Here is a 16,299-nt window from a genome sequence, read left to right as displayed (position 1 = left end):
TCATGAAACTTAATATCCTTTATTTAAAATTATTTTAATTCTAGAACTTCAACGGAATCATTTTGCTACAATAATCTTAGGTTCAAATTGGCATATTTATAATTTAAAAACAATTCAAATTTCGTAACTTCCTTGAAAAAAAGATCTCATGGGAAATTCTCACTGAAAATCGAAAAAAGATGTCAAAAATAGTTCCTAATTTAACATTTTTAAAAAATTCAAAACTATTGAATACAAAATTCCTTAACTTTATTTGCCTGTTAATTTGTTTTTCTAGTTAAGCAATATTTTGGCAAACATTTGTAGAGACTAAGTTTTTATTGACAAAGGCCGATTAAATCTCACTGCCTCGCTAACTTTAACAAGTACACAATATATGCGTGTTAATCTATTCGCCAATTGCTTGACAAGTTTATAATACCCTGCGGGTCTGAGGGCATAAGTTAAAAAAATTGACTAAAAATAAAGAGCGCCATCAAAACAGGCAACAAAATATGCGTAATTATCGGCTAGCCATTGGCAGGCATGCAGTTCCGTTCCGTTCCGTTTCGTTTTAGGCCTCTAAGATACACTCGGCTACCATTCGAGCCTTGTCTTGTGTTGCGGAGTCTGGGCCTTTGTGTCTGAGCCGTCATGTCTGGCCGTCCCACTGTCCCACAGCCGTCCGTCTGTGCGTCTGTCCGTTTGGCATCCTGGCGCTAAACGAAACCTGCGAGCGGCAACAATGCGATAAATAACCCGGCAGCTAATTTAAATGGCGTGGCCAATGCGGGCCCGCAAAGCGTCCATAAAAACCCAATCGAAACTAGATCTGATTAACTTTGATTTATCGTAGGCGGCGGCGGCTGCAGCGGCAGCGACTGCCGCTAAATTTAGCCCGGCGCGCAGCCGCAACGCTGAGATACTCCCAAAGTATCTGCAGCTACAGCCGCAGCTTCCACTGCAGCTCCAGCTTCAGCTTCATTAGACTGCGGTTAAAAGGGCAACGCAGACCTTTTCTGAATTGAATTGTAGTTCACGTCTGGGCGTGAGTTTGAGTAATGTGTGGGCGTCGCCTGGCGGGTCACATATTTGCACTTTGACTGCCAGAGTTGCCACCCTGCTGCTGCTGTCCCAAGTTTAATGGCCTTAACGGCCTTGTTAGCACAACTTCCTTATGTGCATAAGAAAAAAACGAAATTATAATAGGACCAAAACTTTGCTGCAATTTGCATGCAAATCGCTGACATTATTTTGGGCCTAGCTAAGCGACTCATCAAGGCGGCTCTTTCACTGTTATGAGCAGCTCACGACTCTGTCACATCCTACGCTACCAAAAAAAGCAAGTAAGAGTAGTCTAGTTGGGAGTGCACGACTAGTAAATACCCTGTGTCAGTGCCAAGCTGCCGTTAGCTCAAGCTTTTTTCTCTGCACATACTTCTTCTTTTTCTTCCAGCCTTGCCCTATGCTGGCTAATTTCGGCTCTTATAGTCCGATCGAAATGTGAAATAATTTTAATCAGTATATACTTTACGAGAGCCAACAAAGTGTTGTGCAACTATCATATCATAGTTCCCAAGTTTTTCTTAAATCAGAATCGATATTTATCGATATTATGAAAATGCGTTGAGATATCGACAACACGCCATAAACTCGATCTGCAGTAGGGTATATAGGGTAAAGGGTACATAGGGATTCGGTGATGTCTTCTCCTGCCTGTTACATCCATTTTCACCAAGCCATTTACCCATTTTTAGAGGATTCATGGTAGAAGAAAAGGTTTCTTTCTCCTTTGCAAACATTTCATTAGCATAGCAAAAAGGTGGGGCTGCTTTAAAGTTATTTAGATTAAGTTGAAGATTTCTTCGCGGATGCGTTTGACTGGCTGTCAGCGTATAGATTTCATATAAATACAACTCAGTTAATATGTTCAGCCCCCAAAGCCCGAAAGTTCAATGCCATTTGCAGGCAATAACAAACGACAACAATCGAAATTCGCATGTTGTGCATAAATCGCATGCAAAACGCGCATAATTCGCTTAATATAGAGTGCGGCGGGGGGGTTGTGCGGGGCAGTCAATTTGTCAGTAAATGTTTTCTTAAAAACGCAATTAAGCCGCAAACAAGTCATATATGAATATGGCATAAATTAATTTTTGCAGTTTTACAAAAAGAAAAAAAAAAACACTTTTGCATTCGCTAAAGTATCCGTGAGATACAGGCGCGGGCGAGGCACGGACTCGGTGCGGCGCCATCGACATTGATCTTGGCACATGTTCGCTTTAATTAGGCTGACAACTGGACCCAACTGGTAGCATTGTCCATTATAAATGACAACATAGGGAGTATAAAATAAAATAAAATAAATTAAAAAAGAAATAAAAACAATAAAACCGTTCGATGAGCTTTTGAAATTCCTGGGATTTTCGCTTTTTCGCCGTTTTCCGTTTCATTTGCGCGCATTTACAACTTGTTTCCCAACACTTTTTAATCAGTCTGACAACACACTGTTAAGGTCACAACGGATCACATTAATTACAGAAATCCGCAACACGTACTACCCATTAAAGATCGCTTATGGGCGAGGCTCCCGTTTCGAAATGCTAATGAATGCCACAAAATGCGACGACACCAAAGCGCACCCACACACACACACACACGCACACACACACACACATCCAATTAGCTGATTGTGTGCTACGTGTTTTGGCAAGGATTTGCCTGGTGGAGTGGGAATGTAGAGGGGCAGCCTATATTACTTTGAATTATATGATCGAGACATGAACTGCGTCCGTACGAAGTCGGTCAATGGAGCAAGTGCGTAAATTTCGAAAAAAGTACTTAAGACTGCAATAAATATATATTCGAATGATAAGTATTGAGTGCATGGCGCTGACTTTGTGTAGCATTGCAACGAATATTCTATACCCTCGCCAGTTCCATATGTCACTCTATTAATCTTTAATGCTTGCCAGAGGCAGATACAGCTGTAGGTAATAATTTGTAATTTGCAGTCGAGTTGGCTATAGTAGAACCTTAGGCTGATTATACTTCATTTGTTATTCGCTCTATAAATGCAATCAACTTGAACTGAAACTCTCATTCATGGATTTTCTTTTCCACCTACAGCACGCCTACATAAGCTAATTCTTTTCTTTGTTTTTTTTTTTATAATCTTGCTTGGTTTTTATATAGTTGCTTTTTTTATGTCTTGCACTTCTCTTTTCCTTTCTGTCTAGAGTCACATGAAAGCTGAAATGTTGTTAGAAAGCCTAAAAAGTCTTTATAGTTATAGTTATGCTTGCTCTTTACCATAAATACATAAACATTTTTTATCTATTTAAATCAAGAATTATATATAAAAAAAGTTGATATTTATATATGAATTCTTTCTTCTCCCTTATCACACCTTACTCTCTGTAAATCGCTGTGAGAGCAAATTGTTTAAAGCAAATGGGCAGCACTGCAACTCTAGAGTAATCACAAATATATGATTAGCAAACAATTGAATTATAATTAAAAACTATAATTCACTCTATTACTTAGTCTCTTCCCACAGCTTCTAAAACCTGCAATTTACACCCCGCTCAATAAATTCGGCTAAGAGCTGAAATTTGTTATTCTCCTTTATAATCAGATTGGCAGCACTGCAACTGTAGAGTTGCCACCCACATGCAAGTTTGAGCAATAATGCAATTAAAAGATATAAAAAGCTATTTTCACACGCTTTCTTTGGCCTTAAGCCAGGCATATGAAGCGTGTCTTAAATGTCTGAAAAAATGTTAATACTCCTGCCACATAAATTGCTGCGGCTGCCACAAAAATGTGCAACAAAATACCATCAACAAATATCAATCATTTGATGTGTCTAGCTAACAAGCTGCAAGCACTTGAGTGCGGTGCGTGCGTGTGTGTGGTGTCTGAGATTGAGACTGAGATTTGTTATTGAGATGGGCGCTTATCAACGCAGCACGCACAAAGGCCGACAAATTAAAAGCCATAAATTTAATGAGCGATCATAAAAATGCACTTGAGTGGGACAGCAGCAGCAACAGCAGCGACGTTGACAATTCCAGCTGCCAGAGGCTGCAAAGCGAGGCACTACTGTAGTCATAAAGTACATACATAATAAGTACAACTTATAGATACTTTTGTATCTGCGCTGATAATTAAGTGGCGCACTCTTGGATTACCGCCCATAATGTACAACGGCCACATAAAAGCCAACTGCAAAGATCTCGAGTGCCACATTCATTATGCCGCCTTCCGGTTTGGCCTTTTGTTTATGCCAAAACTCTGTGTGTGCGGCATACACATGTGCGTCGACAACTGCGCATTCTTGAAAATTATTTATGCATTCTTGTCTATGCGCTCTCTAATGGGAAATGGAGCTGAAATTATTCGCCAGACCATCAAATGGCAGCGCTTCAGTTGGAGCGAGCAATCGCAGGAAAACCCCAAGACATGCAAGAGCATAATATTGTAGAGTTTGAAGCTATAAATATTTATAGAACAAACTTATTTCAAATGTCAACTTTTAAGTTGAAAAAGTTGAAAACTTTGCAAAGCCAAAACAAATTATGCCTGTCTTCTATTTAATATTTTGAGCACAATTAAGCGCACCAAAAACAGTTCTATCTACGTGCCAGTTCAAACCTTATCCGTAGACACGTGTGCGACCGCCTTATCTTAACTGCAAAGCCTTTAAACCGGAAATAGTTATAGCTAGCTGCTTGAGATAACATTTTGGGTTAAGTGCTCATACTACTGAACTCTTACAAACGGTGCATTTGAGAAATGTTACCCAAGTGAGAGGCGTTCACATGACCTGCCTTAAAGCTAACGCCTGCATAAGTCAGCGGAAGTCAGCTGACAATTTCCAATTGGACACATAATTAGCTTTAGCTGACCGCGCGATTCGCAGGAATTCTTATCAAAATAACAAAGTTTGCGGGCCAATAACCGATAAGCATTGACATATTTAGCATGGCAGTTTTTTTTTCTTCACTATTTTTAATGGCAATAATAAAAGTGAACGCGCACTCGAAAAAAAAAAAAGTCGCAATACAACTATTTTCGAGTGTGGAGCCGGAGGGGCCGGTGCCTAGTATTGCTGAAATACTATTAATCAATATAATTGATGACAATTGGTGAGCTAGTTTTGGGACTGGTAACAAAACGCTTATCGGCCGTGCGCGAATCTAACACTATTAGTCAATGGATCTTTACCTTTCGAAGTAGAAGTCAGCTGCGCCTGCCCGCCCGTATCATCAATTTATCTACGACTGCGACTGCGCTGCGATCTATCTCAAGAGCTGCGAACTGTGAGCTGCATTCCAGCTCAATTGCCTGGGCGGCGAAGGAGAGGGGAGTCGGCTGCTTACGTTCGAGGGCAGCTGATTTATGAATTTGACCGCAGAAGTCAACGCGCTTTTGTGGCCAGTTAATGACCCTGTTGTGCCACAGAATTTTGCATAATGATCAGCTGTATGCATTTATATATACATAGTATATATGTATATGCTGCAGCACCAACCCGACCAATTGCCTATCATTTGCCGCTGATTTGCCGCTTGATTGATAATCAAACATAAAATGGCCACTAAGTTAGTATGGCAGAAGGGCAACTCAACTGAAAGTCGAGCTCCTACTGATTGCATCGATTGAAGGAACACTCCTAACACATAAATGCGTGCGGCACGCATCGTTGATTGCCCCACAGATTGACAAACTGACCCACAGTTGGTGACAGAGCGACAAGATCAATAACTGTTGCTGCTGCTGCTGTCTCTCTCCAATTGCCACAGAAGAACTGAGTAGCAGAAGGGAGTATATATCTCTATATAAATCTGAAGTTTCTAGCTCGAACGAATTAAGTATACATAGTTACAGTTAGTAGCCATATTAAATTATTTATTTTCTAAAAATATATATATATATATAGTTTATGACAAGCCCAGGCTTTTAATAGTTATATAAATCATTTTCAGGCATTAATTTGACATCCAAAACTCGAGAGTTAAGTCAAGGGTGCTTTAGCCGGGAGTCGCCGACTAGGAGATGTTTCGAAATCAACTTGCGGGCACCAGGAGAACCTATGCTTCAAGTTACAAGTCTCAAGGTTCTGAGATCGACTCGTTTTTACTTACGGATAGACAAACAGACGATGATGCTGACCAAGAGCGACTGAAACTGATTTATGGAATTTTCGATGATATTCTTCTGTCTGTTACATACATTTCAAAAATCCAGGATACCCATTTTCAATTGGTCCAGGGTATAAAAAATTGAGCCATTTATGTTTCCGGGAGTTAAACCCATATCAAATTTATGTTTAGTTACAGATACAGTTTAATGCTCTGCTCCAATCACATATAAGCTACATGTTAGTTCATTTAAAGCTCATTTATACTCTGAAGGCAAATACTTGTCTAAGCTGTTAAAAGTAAAGTGTATAAAATGGATTTAATGATCACATTTGTCTTGCTGGGTTTATTGCTGGCAGCCATCGGGGCTCAGGACATGGTATTTAGAACTGTAATAGCATATACAAAAGATAATAACTAAATCATTATTAAAGAGTCTAGATCAGTTGCAAGTGCAATTACAATCTCAGAGGGAACTGGAAGAAAAGCTAGTTTGGCTTCAATTAAAACTGTCTGAGGATCTGTACAAAGATAAGCTGATAAAATCGCTAAAGGAAGCGAACGAGTTGCTACTTAATAAAAACTGCACAAACGAAAGGTGCAATGAATCTGAACTGAACCTTCAACATCGAATAGCCCAACTACAGAGCACCGCAGAAATCCTTAAAATAATGGTTGACAATAATAATAATAATCAACTATCACCATCGAACATTATTGAAAACCAGCTACAGCTGTGTCGGTCTCGGCTGGTGAAGACATCCGCAAATCCTATTGGGGAAACCACCCCAAGAATTGAGATACCGAAGCCCACCAGCTGTATTCCGTTCGGCTATTATACAGGCATTAAAACACTTCACCTTCCCGGTATAAGTCCTTTTCGCGTAATGTGCGATGGTCAAACTGCAGGACCTGGCTGGACTCTCATTCAACGGAGAATTGATGGCTCAGAGGATTTTTATAGAAATTGGGATGATTACCGTAACGGTTTCGGCAATCTGGATAAAGAGTTTTTCCTAGGTCTAGAAAATATTTATCACTTGACCAATTATCAGCGCTACGAGTTGTATTTTTTCATAGAGGCATTTAATGGTAGTACCCGCTGGGCTCGGTATAATAATTTTTATATTGGTAGCGAAGTCGAAAATTACAAACTGAAAAGTCTGGGTGAAGTGAAAGGCACTATAGACATGATGTATTATCATTTGGATTATGAATTTAGCACTTACGACCGGGAAACCAGTTCTCAGGCCCACTCGAAGACATACCATGGAGGCTTTTGGTATTCGTTAAGATATATATGGTGGTAAGTAAATAATTTATTAAAATATTATATATGTTTCAATGTGGTCGATCCTATAATTTCAAGCAATCCTAATGGGCGATATTATGAAAATGCTTCTGATAAACGAGACAGCATGTACTGCACAGATTATATTTCGAGTAAAGCAATAAGAATGCTTATTCGCCCTAATATGGGTTAATAATACAATAAAATAAAACATATTTCGTATGTGTAAGTAATTGCTTTGAAGACGACATTTCGAACTACAAAAAAATTATATTTGTAAATTCCAGATCATTTTTAACAGTCGATTCCGAGAGATATGTCTGCAGTTTCTATGATTTTCACAATTTTACTACTAGTTTCGATTTTTTAAAATATATTCTTAAAACTTGCCACAAATCCTTGGTTATGTGTGCCAAAAGGACAGTACTCTGAAAATTTAAGTCAGTCAGGATGAATAGTTATATGCTAAAACTATTATTGCTTTCTTTTTTGTGAATAAAAAATAAATGAAAAAAGAACACAAAATGAAAATATTCTGCTTAAATTTGAACCGGCGACCTCTCGTTTGTTAGTTCGACGCTCAGCAAACTCAAAATATATATAATATAATATATATAAAAAGCATTTCCACTTAGAAAAGATTTAAATTTAAGTTTTAATATTATATCTAAGCTGATTTATATTCAATATCAATATATCTTAACTGAAAACAAAACGAAAAAGCTGTTAAAAATAAAAAAATACCTATTAACAACCTAATAAGGCAAAAGATCTAAAAAGATACTATTCCTATGCGACAATTAAATTGCCAAAAAAAAATTATAGACCTACTTTTCATATTTTTATGTTTTATTCTAAAATCTTTTAATATAAAAATTTGTCTTATAATGTCTACAAACAGATGATCAAAATAGAAAAATTACTTTAATTAAATATGGCCAAATATACAAGCTCTGCAATTTTTTTATTTTAATAAAATCAAATTGATTAAAGAGCACAACTAAGAAAACGCGCGCGTTTGTAAACGCTCGAAAATGTGCGTGCGTGGATGAATGTGTGAGAATTGTTTGGCAGCCACTTGTGTCAATTTGTGGGTAGGATAACTACACACACACACAGTCACACACACACACATACACACACATGTACACTCACAATGACAGACAAATAAGTAGCCTATGATACATAGATACAATAGGTTTCCAGACGCTGCTTTCTCGCGCGTTTCGGCGTGTTTATTCAATTAGCCTTGGTTTTTTTTTTTCATTTAGTTTATGTTTGCCGGCTGTGCTGCCTTTGAACCAAACAGCAAAAAGAAGAAGAAGCCGATGCAGAACATCGATGTCCGTAGATATAGACGCAGCCGACATAATTGTGGGCCATTTATCATGGAGCAGTTGGCAAGGCGGAGACAACGCACTGACAACTCAATGAGCAAAGCGGCCAATGCGCTACGCAATCAGCTCGAATTAACACACCTACGGCACGTACTGGCCAGAATCGAGAGAGCCAGGCTCAAAACGGCCCCAGACCCTGGCCGCGGCAACACCTGCCGCTGGGCCAAGTTCAGCACTTGGCCCTGTTTTTGCCATTTAAATGCAGACAAAGTAATTTCTTAGCGCAGCGCGCGCGCTGATTAAAATGGATTTTATAAATTATGCAGTCGAGCCTGGCGGCGGCGACGCGATTAAAATCGCCAGGCTGCAGTCGCGTTGGCGGCGGCGCTAACAAAGCTGCTGCTGCTGCTGCTGCTGCTGCTGCTGGCAGTTAATGCTACAGTTGTTGGCCTACGTCTACATGCGCACTTTGGCTAATAGAAAGATTTATCACTTGACTCGGCTCTCGTTTCAATTTTCATTTCATTTGCACGCCGCGTCAATTTGGCTAGAAACGCGCATTATTTATGCCCAATTCTCAATTCCTGATTCCCTTGCCCATTTCCATTTAATTTATCGCGTTTAAATTGCAATTTCTTGTTCGGCAGCTGCAAACGTTTTTTTTAGCCATCTTCTGCTCGCCTTTCCGGCTGATTTTCACACCTAAACTGTAACGCGTTTTGTTTTGGAGTTTTTTTTTCTCTCTTTTTTTATTTTTTTTTTGTTCTTAGAGTGCTTTTCTATTAGCATGTGGCAGCCCACATACATCTGTGGTCAGTTTTCATTTTGATTTGTGTTCAACGTGATCCAGAGATCACATGAGCTTCCACAGCAGATAACGGTTGCTTCTCACAGTGATTCCCTTCTGTTTTTAGGCAAATAAAAATATACATATATTTCTGATATATTGCCGTGTCTGGCATACGTAAAGTACGTATTGAAGTGTCTGAGATTAAGACGAAGTGCTTAAAAAATTATTATTAAAAAAATATATGTTTTTTAATATTATATTGATTGCGACTTCTCGCTTGTTAGCTCGATGTTTCAGCTGTTGAGTTGAGTTGATCAGCAATCATTTCCTCAGTCCAAATAGTTGATATATAAATCAATGTATAGATAGATACAGATAGATAATATATAGATAGATAATTCAAAAATATGAATATTTCATTATGACTCATTCAATTAATAAATAGCCAGCATAACAAATACTTATTTAAAATAAATTAAAAAAAACTTTTTGCGGCTTAAAGTGCTTAAATTTGTAATCAAAAGCTTTACGAAAAATAATTATGCACGAAAGTGAAAGATAGCTCAGTCATTCAGGCAGCACAACGATAAGAAAATAAATATTATAATAATTAAAACATTTTGAAAGCCGCAATAGTTAAACAAAAATATGGCTCTACATTCACATTTTTTAAAATTCCACTTGCGTTTTATTAGCTATCGTTAAGATAAATTAAGGCCTAACATAAGGCAATTAGCAACTGAAGAGATTGGGCCTGCCGTTAAGAGGCAATTTATGATTGTTCAAAACTGTTTTATTTAAAACAAAAAAAAACTTAAATTTCTTAATAAACTTATTTCGAATATTCCTACATATGTTGTTTTTTTATATCGATTTATTTAAAAAAGTGTCTAGTTGGCTTTCCTTTTAAACTAAAGAAATAAATGTATTTATTTAAAAATATATCTATTTGCTTCACTCAACTCATGTGCTGTGGAAACTATACCTGAGCATTATTTTATACAAGCTGTCAAACAAATTAAATCTATGAAAGAATTTCACGGCAATGACGCAAAAGTCTCAGCAAAATGATATAAAATTGCGCATACGCCGCGTGCGTCAAAGGGGGGCAGACAAAAAGAAAAAAGTAAACGTAACAATAATGCGCCAAAAACTTCTACCAACTGTCAAACGAGAGACAGCTGCTGCCAGGCAATATATTGGCCTAAAGCATGCTAGAAGAAGAAAAACATCTAACGCCCAGGCCAAAAGAAAGCTTAGCGCGTTTGTTCATTGATTTAACAAAAATATTCAATTAGTGGAATTAATTTTGTGGCTACATATCAATTGAGCTGCAACAGCCTCAAGACCGCCCAGACTTCCCAGACATTTGTCTTCATTAGGCTGGCCAAGATACAAATCAATCTGCCAAATCAAAATCTGGCTGCGCGAGACTTCGGAGAGAGAAAGAGAGATGAATGTAAATATCGATTGGCCGGCCTGATGTAATGCCACAGATAGGCATTGGTTTCTTTGCCAACTGTGTGGCAATGCCATGGAAAGCCAGCCCAACAGAAAAAACAGCAACAACAACAACACATTAACGACAACGACAAATGCTGATAGGCAAATCAACAGGTTCAACAGGCGCCGCTGGAAAAACTGGTAGCCAGGCGCTCAGAGACGCAATCAAAACAAAATCAAATTGAAAGCGGGTCCATAAAGAGGGATTAGGTTGGGGTAGGCTAGGGGGTAGGTGTTGGCGTTCGTATATATACATATATATATATATATATCACATTGAATTGAATTTAATCAAAAAACCACCGTTAGGCAGCGATGAGCCACATTTCGAGATCAGTATCTAAGGCTTGTCAGCTTGTCGAAGAATTTCAAAGCAATTAAAAATTGGATACGTTACATAGTAGATACCCCAAGACATGTAAACAGTTCTCTGCGCTGATTGATGTTCACTTTTCAGCGTCTATTTAAGCGCAAATCCTCAACAACATTCAGAACACAGCTACAAATGTTCACTCATCGATTATGGCCAGGCAGACAGGCAGCAACTCCAAAACCTGAAGTGTCGTCTAGCCAGCTGGGCAGGCTGGCAGCTGCTGGGCTTAGACACCCACTGTGGACCAAGTGCTGTTAATACTTTAATGGCACATTATTGAGGCGGGCCTCTAAGTACATCACTTTGGATGTAACCCGAAAAAGAAGAGAAGTAGATTAAAAGAAAGGCAGCTGGTACTTCCGAGGAACACCCACGGTCCACATTTAAAAATAAAATGCAACTTGTGCATGTTGAATGACTCGAGTTAAGCACTCGCTGATTATCGCCACAAGGAAAATTCAATTTTCGTTTGTTTTTTTTTTTTTTTGTTTTGTGGATGCATATGATAAACTCCTTAGCTCAACATTCAATGGGTTACATGCGGGCGCGCGTGCCAGTGTCAAACAGCGTTGATGGGTGATTAGTGTTGCTTAAAAACAGTGCTGTAAATTACGTACAGACAGAAGCCCAGCTAAGCCAGCACCAACAACTACAACTTTGAAGTTTCGCCTACGAAAGCAAACCATGAATAGAATTCTGCTCCCAGAATTGATACATTTTCTCGGACTAGACTTTAAAACATTAACTAAGATCATAAAAAATTTGTTTTACGGGAGCTCGCGATCCCTACTTAAGTGGCTTTTTGTAAATCAAGAAAATTGATTAATTAGGTTTCAGCACTCAAATTGAAGCAGAACTATGCAAGCGCATAAATTAATGTCTGTATTATCAAATGGGTGCGTTGCGGTGACATTTAGATAAGGTTTACACGTTGACATTGCAAGACTAGCAAACAGTATAGAATGTTTGCATATTTATTTATTTTATTATATATTTGACAAATATGTACGTACATTTTCAAGGTGTAAAAAATACGTTTTAAATATATATTTTGATTGTGATATTTGTGACGTGCAAACTGGCCGAGTCTCTGGCAGCACCCATAGATCACGGCGTCGTCTGGCTGGATCTGAAACTGACTCTGAATCTGGGTGTGTGGGCGTGCGCAGTAGTCGAACAGGCTGTCAGAGAGCTGTCAGAGCTGTTGCGCTGGTAATTAGCATAGCACCCCACATTTGAGGACGGACAATGCGAACTACCGTGACATTTGTCAACAATCTGTCCAAACGAAATGCGCAACTGGAGACGGGCCCGGTCATAAATTTAATGTCTATGCACAATGCACAGCGCTCTCTGGCCACCTATTTAAATGGTCATATTCACAATGGCCTATGGGACCAGCTAGTGATATGCGATATTAGTGGGCACAGTGGTCAATTAGTGGTGCACGATTTCAGTGGGTGCAATTCGTATTTTATGTAGAGTATAATATTATTTCTTTTGTGCCATTACAAATTTTGGCCTTTATGCGCAGGCCCAAACTGGGTCACACGCTTCACAGAGAACTGTTTTGTGTGGCACGAACGAGCAAATGAAGTAATCGAAACAAACTGCACAATTGCTGGCAAAACGAAAAAGAAAAACAGAAAAGAAAGAACAACAACAACAACAAAAAGAGAAGAAAGCCAGGCAACAACTGCAAGTACAAGTTAACAAGTTGTACGGCCCCAGGGCCCCACTTTCAATTGTCGCACAGCGGGACCTGGCACAGGACAGAACTGAGTCAGAGCTCCAAGTCTGGAGTCTGGAGTCTGGAGTCCGTAGTCTGTCTGTCCAAAATCGCAAGTAGCCAGCAATTTGATGCGACCAAATTGGACGTTTTGTGGATATTTTTTTTTTAAATTGATTGTCCTCTGTCCACGTGGGTGGGCAAAGTTTTCCCTTGCTGGCAGCTGGGCTGCATTTTGAAAGTTTATTGACTTGTCTTTTAAATGCCCTTAAGAGAAGAGTATATACATGTTATCAACGCTTTGAAAGTCGTTATTGTGTTATATCATTAACTGGACCAAGTCCCTATATCATTTAATTCTTTGCAATCTCGACTCTCAAGGCAGAGACTGCTTTTGACTGTAGACAATGCATCGCTTGACTTGTAAAATTAAAAACTTTTTCGTTGATATATAGTTATGATTAGTAGAGTCAAGTAAGATCGATTTTTGATATAAATGTATTTCCTATATTAATATATATAGCCCCTAGCCTGAGATTTGTTTCCGGAATCCTCCTGACTTCTTATACATATATATACTCCAAACTAATCTTAATAGTTATATAATCAAATATATAATACTAAATAATTTAACGTTCATATGTGATTTTGCGATAAAATATCAATTGATAAATTTACAAGACTATGGCAAAGTCTTTTGTTTCTTTGCCCGAGGCGCTTTGCAAGAGCATTTGAAGTTCGCCAATTTTCCATGACTTTTTCTTTATTCTTTCTTAGTGGGTCAGTGGTTTTGCCCGAGTTCATCAACAGCTCATTATGCAATTGCCTGCACTCGCATAAAAAGGCGGCCATAAAAAAATCGAATTGTGGCGCAGTTCGAGCAGTTTATCTGCTCTTCAATTAAACGATATTTGAAGTGGCAATTGGCTGGCTAGACAACCATGGCAAGATCGCCTACACACACTTGACGAGGCGACTTGGGTGTCTCTATATGAGTGTGTGTGTGTGTGTGTGTGTGTGTGTGTGTGTGTGTGTGTGTGTGTGTGTGTGTGTGTTTGGGCCGTGTAAATAATAAAAGGCCGCATTTGGTGTTTGGCAAATTAGCGAGCTCGTTAAAAACCATAGCATGGCCATAGGCATTGGGCGGGTCTGTCAGTCTTATAGCCCCGCGGTTAGCCCAATGACCACCACACAAAAAAGATGCCATTGAAAACAAACAAGTTGAGCCCGTTGCACATTGCACGTAGCACGCTGAACGTTGCACGTTGCACGTTGCCTGTTGCACCGTTGCAATCAAGTGCGGCCAGCAGTCAATTTGCCTCCTCATTCCGGTGCAAGGCATTTTCTTAGCTCATAAAATGCCTTTTCTGCCACGGAAGCATTTGCCGCTGTCTGGCGAAAGTGTTTGATCTTAATGGACGGGTTCATATGGGGTATAGAGTGACTTCGGCTCATAAAGCCTTTGAGTTAGAATTGTGCTGAAATTAGTCGGTAGGCATTTAAAAAGGTCTCACTTTTGGCCAGCTCATAAAATGTGTTAATTAATGTGCGATTTATTAATGGAATACGAATCAGCGTTAATTAAATGCGGCATTTTGGCAATGCGGAAATTTTCCATATGGAAAGGTCAATAATTTCCGGACGAATTGTTTCATGAAAGACTCGAAGACTTTGTAGATACAAGGAAGGCAAATGAAATATTAATGCGAAAAGGTCTGTTTTTGAATGGATATATCAGAATTATTTGGGGTTAAATTTGAAAATAAAGATATAGTATACAGATATATATATCTCGACTCAAGTTTATTGCTTCAAATTGAATTTGCCACCCAACAAATGGTTTCGACAATTAGTTTGAAGACGAAGATGATTTATACAAATCACTTTCGCCAATTTTTCACAATTGTGGGTGGAATTTTACCGACAGGACAAACAATTTTATTTTTCTACATATAAATTTATATCAGATATATGTTATTATTCGTGTTGAATTGAAATAAATTAAAAATCGAATTCATGTCTTCACAAACAACAGAGTTGTCCACTTGTTTCTTGAAAAACAAAAAAAAAAATCACAAAGACGGCGTTGTAAATGTTTTTGCTCTGCTCAGCACAACAAAATTTGTACTTTTCATTAGCTTTTGTAAGTGAAAAGAAGCTAGGGCAGTTTTTCGTCAAAAAAATCGTCGAAAAACCTGAAATGGATTGTAGCTATTTTAACAAATCGGAGCCAGGATCCTGGCAGTCCGAGAGAGCTGCAGAGGCCAAGTTAGGCAAGCTAAAGCTCAATCGTAATGCTGCCAAGGATCCTAAATTATCACTGATGAATTTGGGCATAAAGCGCAGAAAGATGTTGGGCAAGTACCTCAAAGCCGTAGATTCATTTAAAGCAATATAAGGCCTTACATCGCCTACGCAGGAATTAATCAGTTATCCAGATTGATGGTGCCCAAGAGCGCTGTGAAGGTGCTCAAGGAATTCAAGGGCATTTCGCTCGGCGACTTTGAAATAACCTGCGGGGACGAGGGTGGATTTAAGGCCAGCATCAATTTCAACTCTGAGACATACGTGGCCAATGGCCGTTCCAAGAAGTTGGCCAAGGAACGGGTTTGCGAGCTAGCGCTGCGCGATTATTTCAAGGCTAAAATGGCTCAATCCAATGAGAATGGCTCCGATGAGGAAGAAGACGATAAAGATTTGGCCATGCTTAAGTTGGCCTCATTTGCCATACACAAGCTGTACGCCGACTGGGAATGCCAGGATAAACCGGAGGCCAAAAAGGATGCGCCGAACGCCCTGCGAAAGGAACTGCCAGCCAATTGGGATAATATGCATCCAGCCAGCGTGCTGGACCTTATGCGACCGGGACTCAAGTACGAGTGCCTCGAGGTGAACAATGGACAGAACGTAATCGTGCATCGCATGATCATCACCGTCGACGATCAACAGTTTACCGCCGTCGGACGTTCCAAGAAGCTGGCACGCCGCATTGTGGCCACCAGGGTGTGCAACACTTTATTCAACACCAATTTCAAGTACTAAACTATCCCATATATTAATATAAAGTATATACATACATATATGGAGTTCACATGTCCATGACTGATTGGTATGAATATGGTTGGGAATATTGATGAAAATGCGCTAAGCA

General features: G+C 39.2%; 3 protein-coding genes and 1 long non-coding RNA gene across 8 annotated transcripts in view; 3 read left to right on the top strand and 1 right to left on the bottom strand.

Annotated features, from left to right (window-relative positions):
* bnl (branchless) overlaps positions 1 to 16,299 on the bottom strand; it is a 76,440-nt gene that overhangs the window by 23,921 nt on the left and 36,220 nt on the right. The window lies entirely within an intron of this gene.
* LOC135437667 (microfibril-associated glycoprotein 4-like) lies at positions 6,369 to 8,233 on the top strand. Of its 2 annotated transcripts, XM_064695711.1 has the most exons (4): positions 6,369 to 6,504; positions 6,560 to 7,431; positions 7,495 to 7,641; positions 7,704 to 8,233. In XM_064695711.1, exons 1-3 carry the CDS (start codon positions 6,439 to 6,441, stop codon positions 7,607 to 7,609), a joined length of 1,053 nt encoding a protein of 350 aa, XP_064551781.1. In that variant the 5' UTR covers positions 6,369 to 6,438; the 3' UTR covers positions 7,610 to 7,641; positions 7,704 to 8,233. The 2 variants fall into 2 exon arrangements, with proteins under 2 accessions (XP_064551781.1, XP_064551773.1); XM_064695703.1 differs by lacking the exon at positions 7,704 to 8,233 and having other exon boundaries at positions 7,495 to 7,662.
* LOC135436442 (uncharacterized) lies at positions 11,282 to 11,881 on the top strand. The gene is made up of 2 exons (XR_010437529.1): positions 11,282 to 11,446; positions 11,504 to 11,881. It is a non-coding gene; the product is annotated as an uncharacterized LOC135436442 (long non-coding RNA).
* On the top strand, positions 15,274 to 16,239 carry LOC135434792 (uncharacterized). Its single transcript, XM_064691485.1, has 2 exons — positions 15,274 to 15,505; positions 15,568 to 16,239. Exons 1-2 carry the CDS (start codon positions 15,349 to 15,351, stop codon positions 16,188 to 16,190), a joined length of 780 nt encoding a protein of 259 aa, XP_064547555.1. The 5' UTR covers positions 15,274 to 15,348; the 3' UTR covers positions 16,191 to 16,239.

This window comes from Drosophila montana, unplaced genomic scaffold (genome assembly GCF_035044405.1).
Source record: "Drosophila montana isolate Dmon_TW-CO22-7 unplaced genomic scaffold, ASM3504440v1 contig_1505_1, whole genome shotgun sequence".
In the NCBI taxonomy this organism is placed as follows: Eukaryota; Metazoa; Arthropoda; class Insecta; order Diptera; family Drosophilidae; genus Drosophila; species Drosophila montana.
This window is presented reverse-complemented; position numbering and strand designations above follow the sequence as displayed.